Source organism: Mobula birostris, chromosome X (genome assembly GCF_030028105.1).
Source record: "Mobula birostris isolate sMobBir1 chromosome X, sMobBir1.hap1, whole genome shotgun sequence".
NCBI classification, from domain to species: domain Eukaryota; kingdom Metazoa; phylum Chordata; class Chondrichthyes; order Myliobatiformes; family Myliobatidae; genus Mobula; species Mobula birostris.
In genome coordinates, this window is record NC_092402.1 from 33,780,812 (window position 1) to 33,808,805 (window position 27,994).

A 27,994-nucleotide genomic window follows, 5' to 3' on the forward strand; every position below is an offset into this window, starting at 1 on the left:
ATTTTGCTTAATTCAATGTGATATATTCCATTCAAGTGTACCAAGCTAAAGTTGCCTGAAACTGCAATCATAAGACACGTCATACAATATTAATAAAAGGGTTTTCATTGACAGAAATATCTTAAATTACTGCTGTGTATATAGATTAGAATTCCATTTTCTTAAGCGCTGTACTGTTTTACAATAGCAACAAGATTTGGCTTTTTATTATTTGGGAAGAGGCAATAACCTGATTCCTTTAGAAGAATTTTATAATACAATGAAGTTGCTGTCAATTAAACAAGGAGAACATAACAAGTTACATTTGTATTTACACAATGATATTTACACCAATTGTATTTACACCAATAAATCCTCCAGCTGGTGTTAAAACAACTTACATTTGTATAGCATTTTTAACTGCAATATTCATAAATCACCCACAAGGTATTAATTAAATATCACAAGATACCCAACTATTATTGGGCAACAGCTGATTAAATTATGCACACTAAGGAGCTAGTATTTCTGATGCCCAAGAACTTAGTTGCCAAGGCTTGGTTTTAATTTAAGAAGCATCCTGAAGAAGGAGAGATGGTAACTCCAACATTTTGGAATTGAATTGAAGAAAGTTAATGGAAAGTACAAAAACACATCTTGAAGCAAGGTCCCAGAACTGAGATAACACAGAGTATTAGGAGGTTGGTAGGGCTGGTACTGACGTAGAAGATAATGGAGTGCGTTGAACATGAGGGTATGTGTTTTAAAATCCAGACAGTGATGGAGCAGCAGAGAACAATGACGGCTGCACACCATGCAAGGATCACACAGTTTTGGATGAGTGCAAGCATTTGGAAGGTAGTGAATGGGAAGTTAGATGGGAAAACATTGATGTAATCATATCCTGAAGTGACAAGTATGTGACCTGAGAAAGCGGTAGCATGCGATTGTGGAAATATAGAAGAACAAGCTCATCTCTGGGCTAACTAGAATAGAAGGAAGAAGGCACTCTGGTTCAGGCACAGTGAGGGAGCGAAAACTACAATCAATAGATGGTGAACAGATGTGAGATGGAAACACAAGAAACTGCAGAGGCTGAAATCTGGATCAACAAACAATCTGCTGGAGAAACTCAGTGGATCGAGCAGCAACTACAGAGGGTAAAGGAAATGTTAACATTTTGTGTTGAGAGCTACATCAGAACATGATGTTAGATGTCCCTTGAAGACTACAACGCTCGTTTTCCTGCTAGTTAATCAGAGGAAACATATGCATATTCTTCATTTCCAGCCAGACGTCCTTTGAAATAAACATGGAAAATTTACTTCTGTAACACTTCTTTACAGTAACCTTTGTATGAGAAACTATTACATGCCTTTCCAACCATTGGTTCACATGCTTCGAGGATGGGGGTGCAGGCAGACAATTCCAAAGACTTCTTTTAGGGTAACTAGGTCAAATGTTTTTCTTCAGTATGAATATGACACAGTGACACAACCCAGATGTGGAGTTTCTGAAGTTTCCAAAGGTTTGCATTGCTATCAAACAGAATCATTGAATCTAGCAGTACCTCTACCGTCTTCCTGCAGTCTTGCTGAATCTGCACAAGGTTCGATCCTAATGGATTCGATACTGCATTCATATTAATTGAGAGGAGTGGCTACAATGGAGAGGGGTAACCAGGGCCGGATTAACCCAGTAGCAAAAGTAGCATATGCGACGGGTCCTGCATTTTCGAGGGCCCCACACTAAATGCTTGCAAGCTGCAGTCTGATGAAATCGGCATCTCACCGTGTTCTCACGACGATCTGGCAACGCTGTTGTTTTCATGTCGAGGGAGCTGCTTGCTGCATGGTATGTGTGTGCTGGCGTGTGTTGGCTCCTTGCTGTGTCGTGGTGACCTTTGTACTATCTCCCATGCTCTCAAGCTGATGCAGCGTGCGCTGTTACGCCGCAGGAAGGGGCTCCGCTGACTTTGACTGTGTACTATGTTTTGCTGTCTGGACCAGTTGAAAGAGTTGTGAAGTTTTTGGATATGGATGTTCATAGTGCTGAACAGCTTGCTCAAAGTTTACTTGACATTTTAAAGGAAAATGACATTGATATAAAAGACGGCCATGGTCAAAGTTATGACAATGCCAGCAACGTGAGTGGCAAGTTTAGTGGCTTACAAGCACGAATTAAAGAGCTGAATGAGTTTGCGGATTACATTCCATGTTCTGCACATTCACTAAATTTGGTTGGAAACTGTGCTGCTGAATGTTGTCAAGAAGCATTAACTTTCTTTCAATTTGTAGAAATCCTGTACTCATTTTTTTCTGCTTCTACTTATCGGTGGGATCTCCTTTCTGCTGCATTATCTGATGGTGGTGCTCATTTGCCCATCATGAAAAGAATGTCAGATACCAGGTGGTCAGCTCGTACAGATGCAACAAAAGCACTTTTACACAGCTTTTCTGCAATAAAACAACTCTTGGATGACATTTCAAATAACAATGATCAGAAGGCAGAGTGTCGACAACAAGCTCGTGGACTACTTTCAACCATGATGAAGTTGGAAACAGGAATAATGGTCATATTGTGGGATCTATTACAGCATTTTCAAATGACCAGTGCTTCTTTGCAATCTTCTGGCCAAGACTTGAACACAGCTTGTGCACTCTATGAATCCTTGCATGGATATATTCAAGCTATGCAGTCTACTTTTTCAGACATTGAGCAAAAAGCCAAGGATCTGACTAAGTGTGAAGATTATCAACAGAAAACTCAAAGAAAACACAGGCAAAATCGCGTGTATGATGATTTCAATGGTTCCAGTACTCTTGAACCACTTGTTGAATCTCAAATGCCTTCTCAGAAGTTTAAAAGCCAAACATTTCTTGTCATTATTGACAGCTTGCTTTCTGCCCTGTCAAAAAGGCAGAAAGCTTATCTAAAGGTGAAAGGTGTTTTTGGATTCCTTCATCAGTTACAGTTGTTTACACCTGAAGAGATTGTAAAGAGGTCATCAAATCATATTAAATCATATCCAGAAGATCTGGAAGAAAGTCTTAATGAAGAATTTGTGCAGTTTACTGAACTGTTGAAAACTGATCTTGCTTTTTATATTGACACCAAATAAGACCTTGTAGATTTACAGTTGTACCGTTTGATAACTGACAATTCTTTGGAGTCATGTTTTCCAAATGTAGAAAATGCCTTGTGCATCTATTTGTCACTCATGGTTACCAACTGCAGTGGAGAACACTCATTTTCAAAACTGAAAAGGATTAAAAATTAACTAAGGAGCACCATGGGTCAAAACAGACTGAACAATCTCACCCTAATGAGCATTGAACATGGACTTCTGTGTGAAATAGACATTTCCAGTGTCATCAACAAATTTGCTCATGCTAACTCTAGAAAATCTAACTTTTAAATTGTAGTTTTGTTACTTTTGACATTTGAAATTGATACCTACATGTAAGTAATAATATTACTGAGGTGTCAGACATTTGTCATATTATCTGGCTGTACAGCAAATGAAAAGGTTGAATTACTTTACTATGCAAGTAAATAATTTATGTTTTAATACTTATGTGCATTTTTAAAATTTAGGGCCCCTTTATAAGATATGCTACAAACCCAGCACTAGTTTAATCCGGCCCTGTGGGTAACTTTCAATTCACACTCCCTTTTGTTACTGGAATGAAATTAAGCATATTGATGGTCAACACATATTCAGTGGACTGAATAGCTTGTCATCCTGCTCTAAGACTTTATAAAAAGATTGTATTCAATTGTTAACCCACATTTTATTGCTTTGAAGTGCTTTCTAAATTATGCCTAATATTCCAGTTTCAATCTTTTAAAAATGTATTTACTCGCACCTTTTAACAAGATTTTAATTTTACATGGCATGTTTAAAGTCAATACAATTCCCATGTTTGTAAAAGTTTATCAATGCTTTTGACAGCAGTAAGCCTTAACCAGGCTCTCAAAGCAGCTCTGTGGGCATGCAACACACATCAATTTGCTGGTGAACGCAGCAGGCCAGGCAGCATCTCTTGGAACAAACGTCAACTGTACCTCTTCCTAGAGATGCTGCCTGGCCTGCTGCGTTCACCAGCAACTTTGATGTGTGTTGCTTGAATTTCCAGCATCTGCAGAATTCCTCGTGTCTGTGGGCATGCCTTGTTTTTTTCAGGGCAAGTCTTTGAATTAATCACCTATTTTGCAAATCAAATTTCACTGCAGGAAACAGAGGGAGGGCAGTAGTATCTGTGTCTTACCTAATCAAACAACATGACTGCTGAAGAATGTTCCTTATGTCACCACCAGGTGTCAGCAAAGGCTCCCTCTTTATGAATGTGGACCACATTTTACAGAAAATCCTGTTCCCTAAATTTAAAATCGAGGCACACTAGGGAGCCAAACACAATTCATATTTGGAATATTTGGATACAAATACTTATAATTTCTTAAGGATATGGAAATAAAGGAAATGAGAAAGATGAATATCACTGTGGGTATTGACGACACCATTGCCATCACCCTCCACCTGGCCCTAACCACACTGGACAAAAAAGACACATACATTTGAATTCTGTTCACAGACTTCAGTTCAGCATTCAACACAATCATTCCTCAGAAACTGATTGGAAAGCTGAGCCTACTGGGCCTGAACACCTCCCTCTGCAAGTGAATCCTAGACTTCCTGAGTGGGAGACCTCAGTCAGTCTGAATTGGGAGTAGCATCTCCAACACCATCACACTGAGCACGGGGCCCCCCAGGGCTGTGTGCTCAGTCCACTGCTGTTCACTCTGCTGACCCACGACTGTGCTGCAACACACAGCTCAAACCACATCATCAAGTTCGCCGATGACACGACCGTGGTGGGTCTCATCAGCAAGAACGATGAGTCAGCATACAGAGAGGAGGTGCAGCGGCTAACGGACTGGTGCAGAGCCAACAACCTGTCTCTGAATGTGAACAAAACAAAAGAGATGGTTGTTGACTTCAGGAGGACACAGAACGACCACTCTCCGCTGAACATCAATGACTCCTCCGTAGAGGTCATTAAGAGCACCAAATTTTTTGGTGTTCACCTGGCAGAGAATCACACCTGGTCCCTCAACACCAGCTCCATAGCAAAGAAATCCCAGCAGCGTCTCTACTTTCTGCGAAGGCTGAGAAAAGTCCATCTCCCACCCCCCGATCCTCACCACATTCGACAGAGGTTGTATTGAGAGCATCCTGAGCAGCTGCATCACTGCTTGGTTCGGAAATTGCACCATCTCGGATCGCAAGACCCTGCAGCGGATAGTGAAGTCAGCTGAGAAGATCATCGGGGTCTCTCTTCCCGCCATTACAGACATTTACACCACACACTGCATCCGTAAAGCAAACAGCATTATGAAGGACCCCACACACCCCTCATACAAACTCTTCTCCCTCCTGCCATCTGGCAAAAGGCACTGAAGCATTTGGGCCCTGACAACCAGGCTATGTAACAGTTTCTTTCCCCAAGCCATCAGACCCCTCAATACCCAGAGCCTGGACTGACACCAACCTACTGTCCTCTACTGTGCATATTGTCTTGTTCATTATTTATTGTAATGCCTGCACTGTTTTGTGCACTTTATGCAGTCCTGGGTAGGTCTGTAGTCTAGTGTAGCTTTTATATAGTTCAGTGTAGTTTTTGTATTGTTTCATGTAGCACCATGGTCCTGAAAAACTTTGTCTCGTTTTTACTGTGTACTGTACCAGCAGTTATGGTTGAAATGACAATAAAAAGTGACTTGACTTGACTTGGGGTGCCAGGTTTATGTTAGGTATGCCTCCTGAGGAGTATGCATCATGATCAACTCTTCTTGGTGCACAAATATATCAGTGCTGTCCCAGTTCTGCTCACCAGACCGGGAATATCTAGCAGTTAAGTGCCGTCTTTTTTGCCTACCATGGGAGTTCTCCAGGGTCAGTTTGGTAGCAGTATACATTCCACCTCAGGCTAATGTCAGTCAGGTTTTAGATGATCTGAGCAATGGGATCAACATGCACGAAACAGCACACCCTAACGCCTTCACCATTGTTTTGGGAGATTTTAACCAGGCCAGTCTGAAAGAATCACTAAGCAATTACCATCAACAGATCACTTGCAATACCAGAAGAAACAACACACTGGACCGTTGCTACACCACCATCAAGAATGCCTGCCATGCTATTCCACACCCTCACTTCGGGAAGTCTGATCACCTGGCTGTACTTCTACTCCCTGAGTATTGACAGAGACTGAAGACTGCAGCACCAGTAGTGAGGACCAAGAAGGTTTGGACAAGGGAAGCACAGGAGTGCCTACAGGACTGCTTTGAATCGATGGACAGAACTGTATTCAGGGATTCATCTTTGAACCTGGATGAGTATGCTATAGTTGTTACCGACTTCATTAAATCCTGTATGGATGAGTGTGTGCCCACAAGGACTTACTGTACATTCCCAAACCAAATGCTGTGGATGAACCAGGAGGTAGATCGGCTGCTGAGGGCTAGATCTGTGGCATTCAAGTCTGGCAACCCAGGCCTATACCAGAAAATCAGGTATGATTTGCGGACGGATATTTCAAGGGTGAAGAGACAATTTCGAACGAGGTTAGAGGCGACATCGGATGCACAGCGACTCTGGCAGGGTCTGCAAGACATTACTTTCTACAAAGCAAAACCCAATAGTATGAATGACAGCGATGCTTCACTACCAGATGAACTCAATGCCTTCTATGCCCACTTTGAAAGGGAGAACACAACTACAGCTGTGACGATCCCTGCTGCACCTGATAACACTGTGATCTCTGTCTTAGAGTCCAATGTTAGGCTATCTTTAAAGAGGGTGAACCCTCACAAGGCGGAAGGTCCCGATGGAGTATCTGGTAAGGCTCTGAAAACCTGTGCCAACCAACTAGCGGGAGCATTCAAGGACATTTGCAACCTCTCACTGCTACGGGCGGAAGTTCCCACTTGCTTCAAAAAGGCAACAATTATACCAGTGCCTAAGAAGAATAATGTGAGCTGTTTTAAAGATTATCGCCCAGTAGCACTCACGTCTACAGTGATGAAACGCTTTGAGAGGTTGGTTATGGTTAGACTGAACTCCTGCCTCAGCAAGGACCTGGACCCATTGCAATTTGCCTATCACCACTATAGGTCAACGGCAGACAAAATCACGATGGCTTTTCACACAGCTTTAGACCACCTGGAAAACACAAACACCTATGTCAGGATGCTGTTCATTGACTATAGCTCAGCATTTAATGCCATCATCCCCACAATCCTGATTGAGAAGTTACAGAACCTGGGCCTCTGTACCTCCCTCTGTGATTGGATCCTCGACTTCCTAACCGGAAGACCACAATCTGTGCGGATTAATGATAACATATCCTCCTCGCTGACACTGGTGCACCTCAGGGGTTTGTGCTTAGCCCACTGCTCTACTCTCTCTCTATACCCATGACTATGTGGCTAGGCATAGCTCAAATACTATCTATAAATTTGCTGATGATACAACCATTGTTGGTAGAATCTCAGGTGGTGACGAGGAGGCGTACAGGAGTGAGATATGCCAACTAGTGGAGTGGTGTCGCAGCCACAACCTGGCACTCAACGTCAGTAAGACAAAAGAGCTGATTGTGGACTTCAGGAAGGGTAAGACGAAGGGACACATACCAATCCTCATAGAGGGATCAGAAGTGAAGAGAGTGAGCATTCAAGTTCCTGGGTGTCAAGATCTCTGAGGATCTAACCTGGTCCCAACATATTGATACAGTTATAAAGAAGGCAAGACAGCGACTATACTTCATTAGGGGTTTGAAGAGATTTGGCATGTCAACAAATACACTCAAAAACTTCTATAGATGTACCGTGGGGAGCATTCTGACAGGCTGCATCACTGTCTGGTAGTTGGGGGGGGGGAGGGGGCTACAGCACAGGGCCGAAGGAAGCTGCAGAGGGTTGTAAGTTTAGTCGGCTCCATCTTGGGTACTAGTCTACAAATTACCAAGGACATCTTCAGGGAGCAGTGTCTCAGAAAGGCAGCGTCTATTATTAAGGACCTCCAGCACCCAGGGCATGCCCTTTTCTCACTGTTACCATCAGGTAGGAGATACAGAAGCCTGAAGGCACACACTCAGCGATTCAGGAACAGCTTCTTCCCCTCTGCCATCCGATTCCTAAATGGACATTGAACCCCTGAACACTACCTCACTTTTTAATATATAGTATTTCTGTTTTTTGCATGATTTTTAATCTATTCAATATATGTATACTGTAATTGATTTACGTATTTGTTATTTTTTTTTCTTCTATATTATACATTGCATTGAACTGCTGCTGCTAAGTTAACAAATTTCACGATACATGGCAGTGATAATAAACCTGATTCTGAAGTACCTGATGGTCATGACAGTTTTACATCTGCTTTAAATGATTTCATTTTGGTCTAGAAAATGGTAGATCACATTCTATTAGATTTTTGTTTTAATAGTCAGTGCAAGTTGGACTTGCTGTCCATTTGCAATGACTGAAATACTTTAAACTACACAATCCTGTAATCATATGACTCATATCTGGATAATTCAAGATTCAAGATTGTTAATGTCATTTCCAGTAAACAAGTGCAAAGGAGAACAAAATAATTGTTATTCTGGATCTGGTGCAGCACAAAAAAAACAGTAAGATAAAGAACACAATAATAAAAAAAAACACAACAAATATAAATAAGGTAGCTTCTTTGCATAGATTGATTGTATGTCTATAAAGTGATGCTAGGCAGAGGAGTGTCTGTGGATAAAGTGACTTTAACAGAAAATGATAAAGTAGTGGTTGTGGGGGTGTGGAGGGGTGGAGTCTAATTATGAAATTACAATTCAATGATGGTGGATTTGGTGATGTACTATTGGAGAAATACCTTTCCCGTGGACAACATTGTACTAGCTACGCAGAGTGATTTGGGAATACCAGGAACATGAATTGAAACAGTGATAAATTGGCCCCATCATGGGCCATTCATTAGTCCAGCTTAACCTTTGACAGTGACTGTGGCTGTGGCTCAAGCTTGTTGAGTCTCTCCAGCAAACTGTCCCTGAAACAGTAGTGTTGGCAGAGGCCTAGAAGGAAGGTTATGCTGTTGCTACACCAAGATATTGGGTATTGATAAGCAGTAGATTCTCAGGAAATATAATTGGCCTGAAGTGTTAACTCTGTCTCTTGCCACAGATCCGGACCGAGCTGCTGAGTGTTTCCAGCATTTAAGATTCCCAGCACCTGCAGTATTCTGTTAGTGGATCGAATTACAGCTCTGCCATACATTTTCTGGTCACCTTATAGTAGTCATCAGGATGAAGAGGGAATCTTGGAGAAGTTAGATCGATAGCTGAAGTAGTAAAGGCAGTCGGAGGTAAGACCAGACTCCTTCTGGCAAGGTTATGTCATAACTAAACTTGCATACTGACGATGAATCTGAAAATAAAGTACTAACTCATTTTGTGTTGCTGTCTGCTTCATGTGAGAAAGTGATAAAATTGTTTCCCCAGTAACTGAAATCATTATGTTGCTTTTGTTACATCTGCACACAGATAGTATATTAACTAGTAAACAGTTCTCATAATAGCAGGCATGAGGACTTGGAGTCACTTCTTCAGTCGCACACATAGATTAACTGTGTGGGAACATGACCCCAAATTGGACCCAAGGACATAAAATTATTTACCTCAGACACAGCCCTTCTGCTCACCAGGGAAGTGCTTCATCAATGTGTCAGAGAGCCAACACAGCTGCTGGGACTGTAATTTCCCTACTGTGATTGACTCATGTAACCAAGTAACAACTTTTTAATAGATGATTGAGTTTCTTTGAAGCCTATAAGGGCAAGTACCACAAACAAAATAAAATAAAGACTACAGTGACAACTACCATTTTAATGACTCACCTTTTACATTGCCAAATCAACTGTGCACCAAGCAAAGAGATGGGGATGCAAAGTTCAATTTGTAACTTTCTCCAGGAATGCTCTTTCCCAAAGGGCAGCAGAAGTAGAATATTTTGAAAGTAGAGGTGGATAGATTCATGATAAGCAATGAGGTGACTAGGGACAGGAGCAGAGTTTACGTCAGATCAGTGAGATCTTATTGAATGGTGGAGCAGGTCTGAGAGGTAGAGTGGCCAACTCTGCTCCCAACTTGTATGAATTAGGATGTCCAGTTTCCTTTTGTTCACTTGAAACCTTTAGAATTTCAGACTCTTAAAACTTGCAATTTGGATCTCCAAAATCTGAAAGTAGAATTTCCAATCCTTCTAGTTGGAGTGTGATGTTTATGTTACAAGGTTGTGTCATCAAACATCACACTATGGCTGCCTCGAGGAGGCTTTAGGTACAGTTTCTCCTATGTAAGGGTAGAGCCATATTTTCCTCCTGGTAATTTGTCACAGTTAAGATCAGCTAGGAAAATTGTTTACAGTCTTAGGATACCCAAACCACTTAGTAAAGTCCATCCATCAGACCTCAGGAACACTTTTTACATGCAGTTCCTCATTGGAATTAAGCTACGACTCTGCATATGAAGACAGACAGGCATGTAAACATCTACAGGTCTATCCCAGGTTCTGTTTCTGAGAGCTGGTCATAACCCGAATAGTTCGCAGGTTGGAACTGCAACCAGGAACTGAGTTCTCACATGGCAGAACGTACCGCAGCCACACAGCAGCCTGTAAATCTACCTCAGACTCTTGTTCACATGTACTGGCTGTGTGTGTGTGTGTGTGTGTGTGTGTGTGTGTGTGTGTGTGTGTGTGTGTGTGTGTAGCGTTCTAACAACCCTTCTGACCTCTGGTGCTGTCTGTAAGGAGCCTGCACCTTCTCCCTATGACTACATGAGTTTCTTCTGGATGCTACAGTTTTGTCCCACATCGCAAAAGATGCAGTGGCCACTCTAAATTGGTTCTAGAGTGTGGCTAAGCGGTAGTGTCTGGGGAGAGTTGATGGGATCATGGGGAGGATAGACTAGGCTTAGTGTGGGATTAGTGTAAATGGGTGCTTGTTGGTCAGTGCAGACTCAGTGGGCAAAGGACTCATTTCCATGCTGTATGGTTTTTTGACTTTTGTACTGAAGGATCGGCTCTCACTGAGTGAAATTATAACTTTGTACAATGGTGTTAGAATGATGCTTGAAAATATTACACCTCAATTATTTATATCCATTGGAATATGCTCAATATTACTTAAGGTAGTATTGGGGGCCAAAGAAATGGCAGACAAGCTTAATGAATGTTTGGCGTCAGTCTTCAGAAGACACTAACAGTATGCCGGAAATTCAAGAATGTCAGGGGGCAGAAGTGAGAGTAGTTGCTATTACTAAGAAGAAGGTGCTTGGGAAGCTGAAAGGTTTGAAGTTAGATTTAGATCACATGGACAACACCTGGCTTCAGTATAGGGAAGATATTGGAGTCCATTATTAAGGATGAGGTTTCAGGGTACTTGGAGGCACATGATAAAGTAGGCCTAACTCAGCATGGTTTCCTTCAGGGGAAATTTTGCCTGACAAATCTGCTGGAATTCTTTGAGGAAATAACAGGCAGGATATAAAGGAGAGTCACTGGATGTTGTTCACTTGGATTTTCAGAAGGCATTTGACAAGGGACTGTACATGAGGCTGCTTAACAAAATAAGAGCCCATGGTATTACAGGAAAGATATTTGCATGGATAGAAGACTGGCTGACTGGCAGGAAGCAAAGAGCTGGAAAAAACGCGGCCTTTTCTGGTCGGCTGCTAGTGACTAGTAGTGTTCTGCAAGGTTGAGTCTTGCGACAGCTTCTTTTCATATTACGCGTCAATGATTTAGATGACGGAATTGATGGCTTTGTGGCTAAGTTTGCAGATGATACAGAGATAAGCAGAAGGGCAGATAGTGTTGAGGAAGCATGCAGACTGCAGAAAGACTCAAGACAAACTGGGAAAATGGGAAAAGAGGTGGCAGATGGAATATAATGTAGGGAAGTGTATGCCATACATTTTGGTAGAAGAAATAAAAGTGTACACTATTTTCTAAACAGGGAAAAATTCCAGAAATTCGAGGTGCAAAGGACTTGGGAGTCCTTGTGCAGGATTCCCTAAAGGTTAACTTGCATATTGAGTTAGTGGTATGGAAGGCGAATGCAATGTTAGCATTCATTTCAAGAGGATACTAGAACATAAGAGCAAGGATGTGATGCTGAGCTTTTTAAGGCACTGGTCATACTGCACTTGGAATATTGTGAACAGCTTTAGTCCCCTTATCTAAGAAAAGGTGTGTTGGCATTAGAGCAGGTCCAGAGGAGGATTACGTGAATGATTCCGGGAATGTAAGGGTCAACTTATGAGGAGTGTTTGATGGCTCTGGGCCTGTACTCACTGGAGTTTAGAAGGGAGAGGTGGGGGAGAAGATCTCATTGAACCTTTCGAATATTGAAAGCTCTCAACCGAGGGTATGTAGAGAGGATGTTTCCGATAGTGTGTGAGTCTCAGACCAGAGGGCACAGCCTCAGAATAGAAGGACATCCATTTAGAACAGTGATGAGGAGGAGTTTCTTTAGGTGGTGAATCTGTGGAATTCATTGCCATGAACAGCTGTAGAGGCCAAGTCACTGAATATATTTAAAGCAGAGATTGATAAATTCTTGATTAGTCAGGGTGTCAAACGTTACAGGGAGAAGGCAGGAGAATAGGGTTGAGAGAGATAATAAATCAGCCATGATGGAATGGCAGAGCATATTCAATGGGCTGAGTGGCCTAATTCTGCTCCTATGTCTATGGTCTTACACTGGTGCCATACTTCTCCACAAACTGATTTCTTTTTGATTAAGACCCTGCCGAGAAATTTGGGCACAGTCTCCACATCTGACACTGCACTGCTTAACTGTGATGACGGAGGGGACAAGTGTCAGGAAGAAAAAAAATCAGCTGATGGATTGTGTAATGGTGCAGTGGAGCAGGGAAAGGACTTGGATTTGTGTGCAACTTGTAGTGGCCTCTCTCCCTTTGCTGAACGTAATGAAGAAGCTAGAGTGATGTATAGCAGTATCGGTCAGGTTGTGAATACAGGTTAATTTTTTCAGTACAGATATTAAAATAGGAATCAGTGTCTAAAGGAGGAAGTGGGGAAACACTTTCACTGGAGTTCGCTCCAAACTAGGAAAATGGAGCTTTACCTGACCCACATTATTCCTGACCTGCTAGTGATTGATGTGTGAGCACATGGTTTCCTAAAATAACAATTGCGTTCCACTCCTTGGACTGCCTTGCAGCAACTTGCAGGCTTAAAGCACAATCTCTCTGAAAGAACTGCTCTGATAAAGATGCTATAATGCTTTGTTTATTCAAAAATGTTCAGTAAGTATACTGTCAACAAGCTTTTTAAAGGATACTCTCAAGGGTGTAATAAAGACTTCTACAGTGAATTAAGTTAAATCATTATTTCAGATAAACGAGACCCTTAAAGTTGGATTCTCTGTTACCCTTCCACCTGATTTTGTGTAGTTGCAACAGTAATAAAGGGACCATTGTGTGACTCATTGTTTCTTATTGAGAAATTCCTGCACAAGTCGTCACTGAGCTCTGCATTCAAAGGAGGTAAACCCTTCAGGCTAGTAACCCCTTCAATCCCATTTACCATCAATTCTTGTAGCCCAATGCTCAATAGGTTGCCCTCTCTAAATAGGTTACCTACAGACTTACTTTCAAGGACTCTATAACTTACATTCTCAGTATCATTTATTTATGTGCATATTTATTTTGCAAATTTTTTTCTTCTTTTGCACGTTGGTTGTTTGTCAAGTCTTTATTTACATATAGTGTGGGCACGTGGCCGAGTGGTTAAGGCATTGGACTAGCGATCTGAAGGTCGTGAGTTCGAGCCCCAGCCAAGGGAACGTGTTGCGTCCTTGAGCAAGGCACTTAATCACACATTGCTCTGCGACAACACTGGTGCCAAGCTGTATGGGTCCTAATGCCCTTCCCTTGGACAACATTGGTGTCGTGGAGAGGGGAGACTTGCAGCATGGGCAACTGCTGGTCTTCCATACAACCTTGCCCAGGCCTGCGCCCTGGAGAGTGAAGACTTTCCAGGTGCAGATCCATGGTCTCCCAAGACAAACGGATGCCTTAATTTACATATAGTTCTCCATACATTCTAATGTATTTCTTTATTTTCCTGTAAATGCCAGCAAGAAAATGAATTGCAAAGTAGTACATGGTGGAATATGCACACTTTGATAATAAATTTACTTTGGCTTTGCGTTATGTTTTTTAATCATTCTGACCATTCTCAGCAGAACAAAAAGATTTTGGCTTCATCATGATGCCCCGGGATAGCTAATACGAGCCAAGGCTCAGGTGTGGTGCCCTTCTTTCTTTTAAAAGTCAGTCCATGATGCAGTTAGGAACCCTGGCAGAGACCCATCAAAATGGCTCTCACTGGGCTGTTCCCAGGAAATCTGAAAGGGTTGCTTATGTTTAAATTTGGCAGCTAGCAGCATTGCTTGCTATTTGGACTTTTCATTCTGCTTTCAACAAAATGGCAAAATCTGGCCTTTACTAAAAGAGATGCAAAAGAGAAAAAAAAGTTGGCCAAACCAAAGCAACACAGAGCCCACACCATGCATTCCAAAACCACTCCATTGTGACAAACCTTTAGCAATAGACAGCAGTTGCTATTATTGTTATTGCTGTTGAAGAAATCGCTCCTTGTGTTGTTCAGATTGTAAGAGAACAGTTCAAAATCCTACAATACAGTCAGAAAAGGTACTTCAATTAGCAGTTAAGAGACTTGCGGGCTTACCCCAGAACATCCTCAAGAGCTAGGATTGAGCTGATGAGCCAAATAGGTCTATTCTATGGCAAATTTGATTACATTTTTTTAGGAAACGATGAAGATGATTAACAAGGGTAGGGCAGTGAATATTGTCTATCTGGAATTGAGTAAAGCATCTAACAAGGTTTCTTTATGGTAGACTGGTCCAGGAGATTAAGTCACATGGGATCCATAGTGAATGGATAGAGCAGATACAATATTGGCTTTATCATAAAAGACAGAGGGTATCAGTACAGGGGTGTTGTCCAACAAGAGGTCTGTGACTTGTGGCATTCCAGAAGGATATGGTCTGGGATCTCTGTCGTTTGTAATATAAAAATGACCTGGATGAAAACGTAGGTGGGCTGATTATTAAATTTGCAGATGACACAAAAATCAGTGGAGCTGTGAACAGTGAAGAAGGTTGTCAAAGGATACAGCAGGAATAATTGTACATCTATTGGAAATTTGGACAGAGAAATGGTAGATGGAGTTTGATCCAGATAAGTATGAGGTGTTGCACCTTGAAAGGTCAAATGCAAGAGGAAAGTAAAACGCAAATAGCAGGAATCTTAGGTGTGTTGATGTACAGAAGAGTGTTGGCATGCAGGTCCATTGCTCCCTGAAAGTGGCAACGTAAATGGATATGCTAGTAAAAGGGCATAAGGTATGCTTATCTTCATCAGTCAGGCTGTTGAATGTAAAAGGGAAGTGATATTGCAGCTGTATAAAACATTGGTTAAGCCACATATGGATTATTGTGTGGAATGTGCTGGTCACTGCAATACTAGAAGGATGTGAATACTTTGAAGAGGATGAAAGAAATTCATTAGGGTGTTGCCTGAATTAGAGAGTATCAGTTATAAGGAGAGATTGGACAAACTTGAATTGTTTTCTCTGGAGTCAGATGCTAAGAGGCATAACAGAAGACAGAACTGACCTGACAGAAGTATATAAAATTATGAAAGTCATAAATAAGGTAGATAGAGTCTTCTTTTTTTTACCCAGGGCTGAAGCATTAAATACTAGAGAGTGTAATTTTAAGGTTCAAGGGTGCAATGTTTAAAGGTGTATGAGGCAAGCATTTTTTCCAACACAGAGAGTGGTTTCTGCTTGAAACAAGGAGCCAGATGAAGTAGTTAAAGCAGATACAATACCAACATTTAAGAGGCATATACATAAACAGATAGGGAGTAAAAAGATATGGACCACATGTTGGCAGATGGATTTACCTAGATTGGTCAATGCAGACATGACAAGCTCAAGGGTCTTTCATTGTTATTTTCTACATTCCGCAGAGACTCAATGAACCTTTGACACAATACTAACCCTCTTCATCACAGTTATGCTCCTTTAGGTTCTATAAGAAAGGATGGATAGGAAGGCCAATATTGCAGAGGCTGTATATGGCCCTCTGCATTGAGCATGTTGTAAGGGTATCACATGACAGTCCAACAACAATTTTATTTATGGGTCCATTGCTGCAGACTTCAGTGACCCCCAGTGTCCTGTGGAGTGAAGTGGAGAGAGAAGGATTGACTATTAGAGGACTGGGATTTTTTGAAGGATGGAGTTTGGAGCCTCCATTACAAATCAGGGTGGGGAAGAGTTGATGTACAGTAGAGATGTTAAGCATGGGACTTACTTTTATGAAGTGAACATGTTCCAGGAGTAATCAACAATGGTCAATCTGAGCACTTGCTCTAATTTTTCTGCAATGTTTCATAAGGGCCTTTGTCACTTGATGCATGTCTGATGTTAACCTGCATCCTGTAATCATGCCAAGAAGCCTTAGATGAATTTCAGTGAAAGATATGGTTACTGACATGTCTCACTTAGAGGGGAAAAAAACCGCTGAAATAAATGAACTAAACAGCAATCAGACATGTTGTATGTATTTGGTGAGGAATAAATACTAGCCAGGACACCGGATATCTTCAATGTAGTTCACAAGATTACTTGATTCAATCTCAGAAAGCAGGAGTGTACTCTGTTTAGCACTGCATTCAAAGGACTCACCCCACCCCACCCCCAACAACCTCCCACCTCAGGGCTGCACAGAACACCTTAATTTTTCAGCCACTGTTCCTACCTGCTACCCAACCTCCCTTATTTCGTTCCATGTTCCACCTTCCTTCCCGATCAGATTCCATGAACTGCAGCCCTCTGTTTCCTACACCTATCAGCTCTGTCACTATTCTCACCTTCCCCCTTGTCTACCCTTCTTACCTGGATCCAACAGCTGCTTGCCAGTTCTTGCCCCGTCCATCCCCCTCACCCCTTTATACTGACCATCTCCCTTCTACTCTTCCAGTCCAGATTAAGGGTCTGAATCCAAAACACTACTCTCCATTTCCCTCTACCAATGCCACCTGACCTGTTGAGTGCCTCCAGCAGCTCACTTTCTCCTCCAGGTTCAGAACCTGGAGTCTCTTGTGTCTCCAGGATGGGAAACCCAACAAGCTTGCAATTCAAAGACAGATACACTGAGCCACAGCTGGCACTGGAGTGGGCCTACAGCTTTCCTAACGTTGATAAATATCTTTAATCAATCAAATTTGCTCAGTAGTCAGGGACAAGAGGGTGTGACTGCGAGTGAGGAGGGTAGTGGGATCCAAGAGACAGTGCTGGAGGAGCCTCAGCCCTTGAGCTTATCCAACAGGTCTGAGATTCTTGCTCCCTGTGTGGATGAGAGTGAGGGATGTAGGAAAGATGAGCAACCTAACTGTGGCACCGTAGATCAGGGAGCCATTCAACGGGGGGAAAGAAGAGAAATGTAGTGGTAATTGGGGATAGTATAGTCAGGGGAATAGACAGAGTTCTCTGTTGTGAGGATAGAGTGTCCCGAAGGCTGTGTGCCTGCCTGGTGCCCAGGTTTGGGACATCTTACCTGACCTGCAGAGGGATTTGCGCAGTGGGAGGCGAAAGATCCAGTGCCATGCTCCATGTGGGTACCAATGACATAGGTAGAATGAGGAAAGAGGTTCTGTTGAGGGAATTTGAGCAGCTAGGGACTAAGTCAAAACGCAGAACCAAAAAGAGCCACGTGCAAATTGGCATAGGGTCAAGAAGATTAGACAGTTAAATGTGTGGCTCAGGGATTGGTGTGGGAGAAGTGAGTTTGAATTCATGGTTAACTGACACCAGTATTGGGGAAGGAGGGAGCTGTACCAATGGGACGGGCTCCACCTGAGCTGTGATGGGACCTGGATCCTAGTGAATCGCATAACTAGGGCTGTGGATAGGGCTTTAAACTTAATAGTAGGGATGTGGGTTCAAGAGATTGGAGAAATATGGATAAAGTAAAAAAGAAAAGTGTGGATAAAGATAAAGAAGAAACAAAAGATTAAAAAAAGAGAAAAGTAAGAGTGGAGTGAAGAAAAGCCAAGTGCAAAAAAGAAAAGATTACAAGATTTTAAAAGCACAATAGGTGTAAGGGCACTTTATTTGAATGCCCGTATATTCGAAACAAGGTCAGTGAACTTGTTGCACAAATCAGTACAAAGGGGTATGATCTAGTGGCATTACAGAGACGTGGTTGCAGAGTGCAGAGGATTGGGAATTAAATATCCAAGGATATCAGGTAATATGGAAGGATAGGCAGGAAGGATAGGCAGGAAGGTAAGAGAGGTGGGGAGCGGTCTTATTTTAAGGTGAGATCAGGGCAATAGTGAGAGACAATATAAGATCTAAGGAGCAGAATGTTGAATTCACCTGGGTAGAGATTAGGAATAGTAAAGGGAAAAAAAAAATCACTGGTGGGGGTTGTCTATCAGCTACCGAATAATAATATTACAGTGGCACAGGCAAAAAAGAGAGAACTATCTGAGGAATGTTAGCATGGAACAGCAGTTATCATGGGGACTTTAACTTGCACATAGATTGGGTGAACCAAGTTGGTTGAGGCAATCTTGAGGAGGACTTCATAGAATGCATCTGCGACAGCTTTCTGGAATAGCATGTTACTGAACTTACAAGGGAACGTGTTATCTTAGATCTGGTCTTGTGCAATGAGGCAGGTAAAATTAGTGATCTTGTAGTTAGGGAACCTCTGGAAAGAGTGATCACAGTATGACTGAGTTCTCATACAGATAGAGGTTGCTATAGTTCAATCTAAAACTAGTGTATGATGCCCAAACAATGGAGACTAAACTGGGATGAGGGAAGATTTGGCTAGTGTAGACTGGGAATACAGGCTAAATGGTGGGATGGTTGAGGAACAGTGGAAGACTTTCAAAGAGATTTTCACGGTGTTCAAAAGTATATTCCAGTTAAGAGCAAGGACAGTAAGGGTGGGGAGAGCTAGCCTTAGGTAATGAAGGAAATGAAAGAAGGCATCAAACTAAAAGCTTATGCATACAAAGTCACCAGGAGTAGTGGGAAACTGAAAAATTGGGAAAACTTTAAAAAGCAACAAAGAACCACTAAGCGAGCAATAAAGAAAGGGAAGCTAGATTATGAAAATAAACTAGCACAAACTATAAAAACAGATAGTAAAAGTATTTATAATTATATAAAGTGGAAAAAGGTGGCTAAAGTGACCCTAGGTCCCTTGGAGGACCAGAAGGGGGAATTGATATTGGGTAATGAGGAAATGGCAGAGGCTTTGAATGACTATTGTGTGTCGGTCTTCAGGGTGGAGAACATGTCTAACATGTCAAAGAGAGATGTTATGGATATGATGAGAGGTGAGGACCTCGATATAATATATATTGCTGAAGAGGTAGTGCTGAGAAATTTGTAGGCTTTATGATAGATAAGTCCCCTGGTCTTGATGGAATGCATCCAGGGTACTGAAAGAAATGGCAGAAGTTGTAATAGAGGTTTTGATAATTATTTACCAAAGTTTTCAGGACTCCGGGCAGGTCCTAGCAGATTTGAAGACAGCGAATGTCACACCACTGTTCAAAAAAGGATGTAGGCAAAAGGCAGGTAACTATAGGCCAGTTAGTTTAACACCTGCAGTTGGGAAAATGCTCAAAGCTATCATTAAAGAAGAAATAGCGAGGCATCTGGAAAGAAATGGATCCATCAGGCAGATGCAGCATGGATTCAGCAAAGGCAGGTCCTGTTTGACAAATTTACTGGAGTTCTTTGAGGACATTGAATAGAGGGGAACAGATGGATGTTATTTTCTTGGATTTCTAGAAGGCATTTGATAAGGTGCAACCTAAAAGATTTATCCATAAGGTAGAGATGCAAAGAGTTGGGAGTGATGTATTAACATTGATAGAGGATTGGTTAATTAATAGGAAGCAGAGAGTTGAGTTACATGGGTGTTACTCTGGTTGGCAATCAGTGGTGAGTGGTGTGCCACAGGGGTCAATGCTGGCCCGCAACTGTTCAGAATATACATTAATGATCCGGAAGAGGGGAATGAGTGTAGTGTATCTAAGTTGGCTGATGATACTAAACTGAGTGAAAAGGCAAATTGTGCAGAAGATACGGAGAGTCTGCAGAGAGTTATAGATAGGTTAAGTGAGTAGGCAAGGGTCTGGCAGATGGAGCATAATGTTGGTAAATGCAAGGTCATCCATTTTGGAAGGAAAAATGAAAGAGCAGATTATTTAATTGGTAAAAGATTGCAGCATGTTGCTGTGCAGAGGGACTTGGGAGTATTTATGCATGAATCACAAAAGGTTGGTTTGAAGGTGTAGAAGACGGTCAGGAAGGCAAATGGGATGTTGGCCTTCATTGCTTGAGAGATTGTATTTAAGAGTAGGATGGTTATGCCGCAACTGTACAGGGTCCTGGTGAGGCCGCACCTGGAGTACTGCGTGCACTTCTGGTCCCCTTACTTGAGGAAGGATATACTGGCTTTGAAGGTGGTGCAGAGGAGGTTCATCAGGTTGATTCCAGAGATGAGGACAGATTGAGTCACCTGGGACTGTACTCACTGGAATTCAGAAGAATGAGGGGAGATCTTAAAATTATGAAAGGGATAGATAAGATAGAGGCAGGGAAGTTTGTTTCGGGGGAGTAGATTTGGGACGGAGGTGAGGAGGAACTGCTTTTCCCAGAGGGTGGTGAATCTGTGGAATTCTCTGCTCAATAAAGCAGTTGAGGCTACCTCAGTAAATATATTTAAGACAAGGCTGGATAGATTTGTACATAGTAGGGAATTAAGGGTTATGGGGAAAAGGCAGGTAAGTGGAGATGAATCCATGGTCAGGTCAGCCATGATCTTATTGAATGGCAGAGCAGGCTCAATGGGCTAGGTGGCCTACTCCTGCTCCTATTTCATATGTTCTGAAATGGAAACCGCAGTACAGCAGATCCGATTTGTGTATTTTGTGAACCACAACTCATACTCAGTTGAACTGTGTGCATCAGTGAATGTAACCTGCTTATTGCATTATAAAAACTACCCCGGGAGTTCTACATATGCTGATGTATTGGTACAAACCCAATTATCATGAAGTAGGATATAAGAGACAGTCAGTCCTGTCTGCACACCACATGACTACAACGAGGCTGAAGTAAAAAAGTATTAAACTCTAATTGTATCTTATACCCTTGAACATTCATACAGTTAATTCTTAATCAGTTGTTTTTTTTCTTTTAAGTGACTGCAGCATGAACATAGGATTTGTAATGGGTGTCACCATACATTCCAAAATTTGTTCTTTAACACTTTCTTTAATTTGTGTGCTTGTCCTGAAAGAAATAAGTACAGGCAGGTAACCTCTGTATTACAGAGGCATTATGTTCCAAGAAAACCGTTTGTATTGTGATTTTTTTTTATGACACAAAGCTGTGCCATCTGCATGTGTCATAAAGCACAAGGTGAGATATATTCCATATCTCAAATTTTTAAGTTGTGATTCGTAAATACCCTAAGGGCCAATTTCTGTTACTTGAATGGCCGTAACATGGGGGCCATCTTTATGATAGTTGGTAAAACTGTGACAGAATCACAGTTATCCGATAATAAACAATGGGTTTAAATTAACTAAAAAAATATCTGCTGGAGCTAGGCAACCAGTTGAGAAAGGTCAGATGGGGCTTTGACACGTGATTGTAACTTCATTGAAATCCAAAGAAATAGAGAAAGCAACATTTATACTGCTTGTTTAGAGCTTCCACTAATTGCTCCAAAGCTTTAGTGGCCAATCCAGGAAAAAAATAGTGAAAATTCAATGTTCCAAATATGTTAACAAGAACATAGAACATCACAGTACATTACAAGCCCTTTGGCTCATATTATGCCGATCTTTTAATCTACTTAAAGATCAATCCAACTCTTCCTTCCTATATCAACACCACCCACCCCCACCAATCTTTCTATCATAATGTGCCAAAAGCATTCCTTAAATGCTCCAATATATCTGCCACTATCACCACCCCTCGTAGGGTGTTCCACACACTCACCACGCTATAAAATAATTACCTCTGACATCCCCTGTATACTTTCCTCCAATTACCTTAAAATGATGCCTCCTCGTATTAGCTAGTTCCTAATGCTGCATTTTGCAAAATGAGCCTTTTGATGGAGAATACTAAACTGTCACAAGGGAGCACACTTTGGACACAGTGTGAGTAACAGGCCATAGCACGGGGGAAACATTTTCTGAAGCACACTTAGCTACGTCAAGCAAGTCTGTATTCGATCAGTGTGAGGAACAGATGAGTGAGATGTATGGTGAAATCTAGGGGCAATGGTATTAAGACCATAAGACCATAAGTTATAGGAGCAGAAGTAGCTCATTTGGCCCATCGAGTCTGCTCCGCCATTCAATCATGAGCTGATCCAATTCTTCCAGTCATCCCCACTCCCCTGCTTTCACCCCATACCCTTTGATGCCCTGGCTAATCAAGAACCTATCTATCTCTGCCTTAAATACACCCAATGACTTTGCCTCCACAGCTACTCATGGCAACAAATTCCACAGATTTACCACCCTCTGACTAAAGTAATTTCTCTGCATCTCTTTTCTAAATGGACGTCCTTCAATCCTGAAGTCATGCCCTCTTGTCCTAAAATCCCTTACCATGGGAACTAACTTTGCCATATCTAATCTGTTCAGGCCTTTTAACATTCGAAATGTTTCTATGAGATCCCCCCTCATTCTCCTGAACTCCAGGGAATACAGCCCAAGAGCTGCCAGACGTTCCTCATACGGTAACCTTTTCATTCCTGGAATCATTCTCGTGAATCTTCTCTGAACCCTCTCCAATGTCAGTATATCCTTTCTAAAATAAGGAGCCCAAAACTGCACACAATCCTCCAAGTGTGGTCTCACGAGTGCCTTATAGAACCTCAACATCACATCCCTGCTCTTATATTCTATACCTCTAGTAATGAATGCCAACATTGCATTCGCCTTCTTCACAACTGACTCAACCTAGAGGTTAACCTTTAGGTATCCTGTACAAGGACTCCCAAGTCCCTTTGCATCTCTGCATTTTGAATTCTCTCCCTATCTAAATAATAGTCCGCCCATTTACTTCTTCCACCAAAGTGCATGACCATACACTTTCCAACATTGTATTTCACTTGCCACTTCGTAACCCATTCCACTAAACTATCTAAGTCTCTCTGCAGGCTCTCTGTTTCCTCAACACTACCCACTCCTCCACCTATTTTTGTATCATCAGCAAATTTAGCCACAAATCCATTAATACCGTAGTCCAAATCATTGACATACATCGTAAAAAGCAGTGGTCCCAACACCGACCCCTGTGGAACTCCACTGGTAACCGGCAGCCAGCCAGAATAGGATCCCTTTATTCCCACTCTCTGTTTTCTGCCAACCAGCCAATGCTCCACCCATGCTAGTAACTATCCTGTAATTCCACATGCTCTTATCTTGCTAAGCAGCCTCATATGTGGCACCTTGTCAAAGGCCTTCTGAAAATCCAAGTACACCACATCTACTGCATCTCTTTTGTCTATCCTGCTTGTAATTTCCTCAAAGAACTGCAGTAGGTTTGTCAGGCAAGACTTTCCTTTCAGGAAACCATGCTGGCTTTGGCCTGTCTTATCATGTACCTCCAGATACGCCATAATCTCATCCCTAGAATAGATAATAATCCTCTGAGTCTTAAATTGTAAGAAGAAAGCTATGTATTTCTACATCTCATCAAGAACCATTTCTGAAGTGGCATCACTGCTAAAATGAAAGCAACAACATGCAAATTATAGACTTTACCTCCTCATCTTCATCAATGTATTGTCCATAATGTTGTTCCATCATCTCTCTTTGCCATCTCTCCTGCTCTAGTGTCTGACGAATAAGCTGGGCAACTTCACTGGTTTCTCCAGGTTTCTCCCGTCCAATCAGAAACCTAAAAAAGTCACAATTTTTAAAATATGTTTGGTTACCAATACTGCAAAGCTTACATTAGCACCTAATTATTTAAGCCAATTCCAAACCACTGTCATTTGAGTAACTTTAGCGATAATGGCAAATTGAACAGGGAAGGGTTTGGCCCAACTGTTGGTTAAAGTGCATAAGCATTTCCATTCTTGCTCCCAGCTCAACAATGCTGCCAAAATGAATACAGTTGGACCAGTTTGGAAATATCACAACTTTATATTCACTCACAACAGAAGCAGGAACATGTGCAGATGGAACACTTATTTTTTTCCCATATTTTCAGGTAGCACTGCTGCCAAAGTACCACAGTGGAAGCTCAACTGAGGCTTTGTAATCCTTGTCACCTTATATATCCATATTATACACCACTGCAACTAACAAGTTCCAATATTTCACAGCATGTCCATGAATGAAAAGCAAACTTTGTCCAATTCTAATATCAAATATAACCCAGCAGTCCACCACTGTTTCACCCCATCTGGAAGGCCAGTATTACCAATCATTACTCTCTTCATGAAGAAGAAGTATTGTACCAGTTCTAAAGTGAATTCTTGCTTTATACAGAGACACAAAACACCACACATGCTGGAAATCTGCAGCAAGACCCAAAGGTACCTGAGGAACTCAATAGGTCAGACAGCATCTATGAAGGTTAATATTTTGAGTTGCGACCCTTCATCTGGAGAGGAAAGATAAAGGGAAGATAGTCGATATAAAAGGGTGGAAGAAAGGAGTGGAACTACAGCCAGCAGTAGACAGGTATGTCCAGGTAAGGTGGGGGAATGAAAGACAGATAAGGAAGAGAAGAGAACGGAAAGAACATCAGAAGCTGGGAGGTGATAAGTGGAAGTGACAAAGGGATGAAGGAGATGGAAGTTGATAGGAGAGGATGAAGCAGCACAGAGTAAAGGGAGGGATACTTCTATATACATTGTACTTTATATGTATTTCACTTTGCCCAACTCTGAGTAAAGGCTGATTTATACTTGTGTGTACTAGGTTACGCCATAGCCTACACAAGTGGGCTACACTGTTGTGAGCATTTATACTTGTGCGTTGGTGTGTCTGCGTCGCTCTGCAATTCACTGCCAAAACATTAGTTGGCGGTGGGGTTCATATGCCACTGTGTTGAGTTTCTTCATGTTGAAATTCAACACGAAGGAAATCAAACTTCAAACAATGGTGACTGAAACTGAAGGAGGGTGAATTTTCTGTGCTTGTCCGGCCACTGAGAGACATGGACGAGGAAATGCATTTCAAATATTTTCGGATGTCAGCACGTAGATTTGACGATTTGGTTCATCGTCTCCAACCATTTATTTCTCATCAGTGTATGCACGGTATACTCAGAGACTGGCAATCACCATTCGAGTTTTAGCTTCAGGTGGAAGTCAACAGGCTGTAGCAGCTGGCTACAAACTGGCGTCAAGCACAGGGTCCTCCATAATTTCGGAGGTCTGTAAAGCTTTATGGAAAGCATTGCAGCCAGAGTTCCTTCCCTGCCCTTCAATCGCCCAATGGGAAGCTATTGCAGCGTGGAGGAAATGCGATGCTACCAAGCGGACCAATCACAGTTCTTTTAGTCTGTGTTGCCGCGATGCATAGTTACATTTTGGGAGAGGTGCGCGTCAGGCTACGGCATAGGGTATGGCATAGGGTACGGTGTAGGGTACAGCATAGAGTACGTGGCTTCACTGTACCTACGGCGTACATTTGACGCACAAGTATAAATCAGCCTTAAGGTTTAAGAAACTGTTCTGAATTAAAAACCTGTGCTACCAAATTCTCCTCCTTAATTACAAGATGCCTGTCTGGATTAACCTCACACTATTCTAATGGCCTGTTCATAACCCAAGCAGCTTTCGAGTTGGAAATGCGGCAGCTAACAGCAGTGAACAAATCAGTCATACATAAAAGCTATACATACACACAGGAGCTCGTAAACTGGGCACAACCTATATGTAGTATTTGGGCCAGCTCATTCAATTTCAAGCTTAGTAACATTTTCAGACAACATTCAGTTGCTCAATGCAAGTAACTGTTGTAACATTAAAGACCTTGTTGACTTCACTCATTTTTTTTTCCTTTAACCCTACAAGTACTCTCATCTGTCAATTTTGTCTGATCTACAGAACAATATTTACTTGTAATCAAATTCTGCCTGGAATTTCCACAGCTTTGAAGTTAATTTACAACCTTAGATGTGAAACATTTTCCAAATATGTCTTTCACATAGCTCTTTCTCCACCAACATAATAGATTTGTTTACTTATCTAAGACTAATGTTTTAAAGTTTTCAATTTTGTTTCTACCTAGTGGTGTAATTAGGCCCTAGGATGTGTTAGACTCTATCACTAGATGATGCAGTACCCTGTGATTTTATAACTTCCACTTCTAGTCTGTAGTCGGGGTGATTGACAAATACAAAGTCAGCATAATGGTTGTCTCTTGTGGCTGTCCTACACAAAGTCATCTAGACACTTGGCCTGCTCCCAATTTATATGTTGCTGACCGAAATCTCCAATTAAAATTACCTCCCTTTTCTAACCTCTTCACAGAGATTTCTCATGATGACGTGGTGGTCTGTGACATACTGCTAATATTGGCTTGTGTTTTTTTTAAAACTGTACAATAACTGCTATTATATCTTATCACCTCATCCCAAATAACCAACCTAATTCTTTATCCTGTTTCTATCACAAGGCAAAACCAATAGCTCTTTTAATATTCTGTACATGGGGTAAATAATGATTTTTTATCCTTTGAGTTTTAGTTACATCTCCTATATTACGTTGTTTTGCAAAATTAAAAGTAGGTGCAGGTGTCATCCATCTCACTGCTCAAGCCTGATCCAATATTCAATAAACTCAGAGCAGATCCTCTCCTCAACACTGTTACATACTTCACGGATATCTTGTGACTGTCTTAGGAGGATGATGTAATGGTCTTGCGGAGGTCACATGATGTAATTTTCCTGCCGATGTGAGGTCACATGATGACCTGTTCTCACCAGGTATATAAGTGTAGACCCCAGGTGATGCAGTTAGTTTTCAGTTAGATCGTCAGTCAGATACTCCGCGACGCTGTGTATTAATCTTATGACGCAGTTTAATTTTAAAACGGAGTTTTACTGTCTATTGTAGGGTACAGAAGTGTTGGGCCGGTAGTTTCACCAATAGCTGCCAGATTTGTTGATGTACCTTTTCAGTGATATTGGAGAATGAAGACGGGAACCTGAAGGAGTCATTTGGCGGTTTTGGGGAGGATTGACCATTATTGAGTTTGTCCAAGTAAGAGTGATCTGCATGAGATAACCTCTGCTAAAAGAAGCAGAAAAGGTTGTGCAGTACCTAGTCTATTCTACAGAGAAAAAGGTCGGTGCTTTTAAACCATTTTATTTCCGTCATCGTGAATCCTGCGGACAAGGCACTCGTTACTAGTTCTTAAAGCGGTAAATGCGAAAACAGTCTTAAAGTGGTAAATTCAAACCTTTCCATCACGCTTCTATCTTCCTATTTGCTCAAAGTTCAGTGCAATTTTCCTGAATCATTCTTTCCTCATTTGATACATTTCTTGGTTATTCGAAAAGATATCTTTGATGATTCAGCACCGAGCAATCGGGCATGTATTTGTAGCCCAGGTTTTATTGAAAAGTTTGCTCCTTTTCCAAATATTGAAAGTAACCTGTCACTCTTCAAAATTAAGTCCAGTTACATTAACAACTGACAATGATGACTGCCTTACGAAGGATGTTTAAGTGGGTTTTGTTTTTTGGCTGAGTCCCCAGTGTTTCGGTCAGCTGTCTTGCCTTTCTATATGTGAATAGGCCAGGTTACATCCCGAGT

At 41.7% G+C, this 27,994-nt stretch overlaps 1 protein-coding gene across 3 annotated transcripts in view; it reads right to left on the bottom strand.

The window, feature by feature from the left end:
- Window positions 1–27,994, bottom strand: part of ppp1r9ba (protein phosphatase 1, regulatory subunit 9Ba) — a 252,030-nt gene that overhangs the window by 36,138 nt on the left and 187,898 nt on the right. For all 3 annotated transcript variants that reach the window (XM_072249437.1, XM_072249435.1, XM_072249436.1), the window contains exon 6: window positions 23,982–24,117. In XM_072249437.1, coding sequence (XP_072105538.1) covers window positions 23,982–24,117 — 136 coding nt within the window. The remainder of the gene's footprint in view (window positions 1–23,981; window positions 24,118–27,994) is intronic.